This window comes from Sinocyclocheilus anshuiensis, unplaced genomic scaffold, assembly GCF_001515605.1.
Source record: "Sinocyclocheilus anshuiensis isolate Anshui unplaced genomic scaffold, SAMN03320099.WGS_v1.1 scaffold93, whole genome shotgun sequence".
NCBI classification, from domain to species: domain Eukaryota; kingdom Metazoa; phylum Chordata; class Actinopteri; order Cypriniformes; family Cyprinidae; genus Sinocyclocheilus; species Sinocyclocheilus anshuiensis.
Window position 1 is genome coordinate 1,172,959 of NW_015539852.1, and position 2,890 is coordinate 1,175,848.

The 2,890-nt window shown below is 38.6% G+C and overlaps 1 protein-coding gene across 1 annotated transcript in view; it reads right to left on the bottom strand.

The window, feature by feature from the left end:
• Nucleotides 1-718: 718 nt before the first annotated feature.
• LOC107684663 (malonyl-CoA decarboxylase, mitochondrial-like) overlaps nt 719-2,890 on the bottom strand; it is an 18,716-nt gene continuing 16,544 nt past the window's right edge. Inside the window, exon 5 of the mRNA XM_016480974.1 lies at nt 719-2,017. Coding sequence (XP_016336460.1) covers nt 1,472-2,017 — 546 coding nt within the window. The 3' untranslated portion in view covers nt 719-1,471. The remainder of the gene's footprint in view (nt 2,018-2,890) is intronic.

Consider the following 2,890-nt stretch of genomic DNA (forward strand, 5'->3'; position numbering starts at 1 on the left):
ATCAGATCACGCTAATGAAGAAATCAAAACATCATTTATTACAGCAGCTTCCACTCAGTCGTGCTGGAACGCTCTCTTACGTAGACATGCTGAGAAGGCAAAGACATGACAGAGGCTGACAGATTCTTTCCGCTTCATTACCCCCAGTCTTTCAAAGTGTAGCATAAGTCTACATCAAAATCAGCAACCGGCTAATCAAACAGAGGCTCAAGCGCTGCTGAAAAGACGAAAAATAGATTAATTTGGGCGATTATCCTTTTCTTGATTGAAATTAGTGGAGATTTGGCACACCTTAAAAAAAATTAAGTAAAATCTCTTTGTAACATCACCAAGCAACATGCTGGGTAATAATAGTAAATGTGATAAAAAGGATAGTTCATTTAAAATGAATATTCTGTCATCATTTACTCCCCCTCATGTCAAACTGTATGTTGTTTTATACGTATTTTATGTTGTTTTATAGTTGAATTGCATATATTTCATAGTTTTTACATAGTTATCAGATCCCAAAATCCTATAACATACAATGAGTATCTTGATTTCTGAACAAATGCTGAATCATGAGCAAATGACTCTTAAGAACTGATTCTTTTTAAAGAAACACTCAAAAACAGTCAACCTCATGAATTTACGGATTGAACCATTCCATCATTGAATAAACTTCTGACTTGCATACAAAACTGCAATTTGTCATTATTATCAGAGAAGGCTGTCTCAAAATATAAGCTATAGTCAAGTTATAGATGTGCACTACATATACAACAGTAGTGATGAAGTTCATAAAAGAAAGTGGTCCGTATAACTTGTGTACTATACTTAAAGTATTATTAAGATAGCTTGTTTTATAATATTAAGCTATTTAAGTCATCATTGCTCACAAATCAAATATTCAGGTTGGGCACCAATAGCATCAAATGTCATTGGTTCTTGCACGTAATGACATCAAACCTGTGCCAGAAGTGCGATTTGCGATTTGCATGAACAATTTGAGAGCAAATAATGATTTAAATCTCTATTTATTCTTCACAAAAATGTGTATGGTTTCACAGAATATAATGGATAAATCATATGGACTATTTTAATACTTTTAATAAAGTTTTATCTATGACATTATGTTGTCATTGTGAACTGCTGCTGGATGAAAAAGCTGCAGGACGATTGTCTAAGGAAGAAAGAAAGTCATACAGGTTTAGAACAACTTGAGGGTGTGTATATGATGCCAGAATTTTCATTTTGGGGTGAACTATCCCTTTAAAATTGGATTATTATCTTTCAGAAAAGCAGAGTACAACTGTCCATCTCTGAACAAACAATGAAATGTGGCTTGCTGGTTTCAGTCGTAGATCCACATAAGGCTCGTTTAAATCTTCATTGTGTTTGTCCACCCTGTGCAGATCAGAGTTATCAAAAATGATCAAAATTAATTTGAGTGCCAACACATTTTGTCCCAATGCAGAGCCACAGATTTGACTCAGAGTTTGCTGTTCTTCTGGAACTGCGTCACCAGTCCCAGCACCTGCTCCGAAGCCTTGATGACTTTATTCTGCAGGTAGGCGGCACTGTTAGTGCTGGTCTCTTGTAAAAAGTAGCGATAATTAACCATTATGCCGCAAGAGTTGGCGATCCCTCGCGGGCTTATGTCCGCTTGCCAGTTCAGCCTCCACATGGTGGCGCCGTTCTGAAGATGGAAGTTGGCCACAGGGTTTAGGGCGTAGCCCCGCCGTTTCTCTCCGTACAGATACCAGGTGCAGAGCCGCATTAGCGCAGGTTCCAGAGCGCGGACCAGGCGGTCGGAGCGGATCCACTCGCTGGTGCTGATGAGCCTGCGCAGGGCCTCCAGAGCTGGGGCACCGGGGGCGGCTCCCGTCACATCCTCCACCTCCCTCCACTCCTGCTCAGACAGGAGCTCTATGGCACGTCCCTCCTTCTTGTGCTGACCGAGAGCACCTTGTAGCCATAAGGAGAAGCCAGGGATGGGAGACAGACTGGAGAACTGGGCCATATGAGAAAATTCACTCTGCACAGAAAGGTAAACACAGACAGTTAACTCTCAAATGCATATCTATACCAACACACAAAAATTATATATATGTGACCCTGGACCACAAAACCAGTCTTAGGTTGCTGGGGTATATTTGTAGCAATAGCCAAAAATACATTGTATGGGTCAAAATTATGGATTTTTATTTTATGCTCCTAATATATTCTGTTTATTTAGAATGATTCTCTAAACGTTTTCAACCAGGGGCCCATCAAAGTACCGCAGCAGGGTCAAATTTTGCCAATATACTAGGATTCAATATATTTAAATATTTAAACTGTGGTTGAAATTTATAAACATAAGCAAAAATTGATGTATAAATCTCAATTTTGAAAAATTGACTCTTATGACTGGTTTTGTGGTCCAGGGTCACATATGTCATACAAGTTTTACTGTAAACTGAGTATTGTAACTAAATAGTTACAATACAGTAAAACTGAGTACAGTAATATATACAGTATAGCTCAACATGGATCCCAAAATATGTACCTTGAAATAACAGCAATAAAACACATCTTTCTGTTGAGTTGTGTTTGTGAGCAGCCTGTTAAAGGGGTCCTATTATGCTTTTTCACTTTTTCAACTTTAGTTAGTCTGTAATGTTGCTGTTTGAGCATAAAAGATATCTGCAAAGTTACAAAGCTCAAAGTCCACTTCAAAAGGAGATATTTTATTTAACAGAAATCACTTTTCAAAAACAAAGAACGACTCGTTTGGACTACAACGCATATTTTCCGGGATTTGTGATATCACAAATATCGACGAATGGGACGAGACCTGGTTGAGCTGCACTAGAGAAGGCAACAAGTGTTATCACTATGTCGGAGACACGCTAGCTTTCCCAAGGAA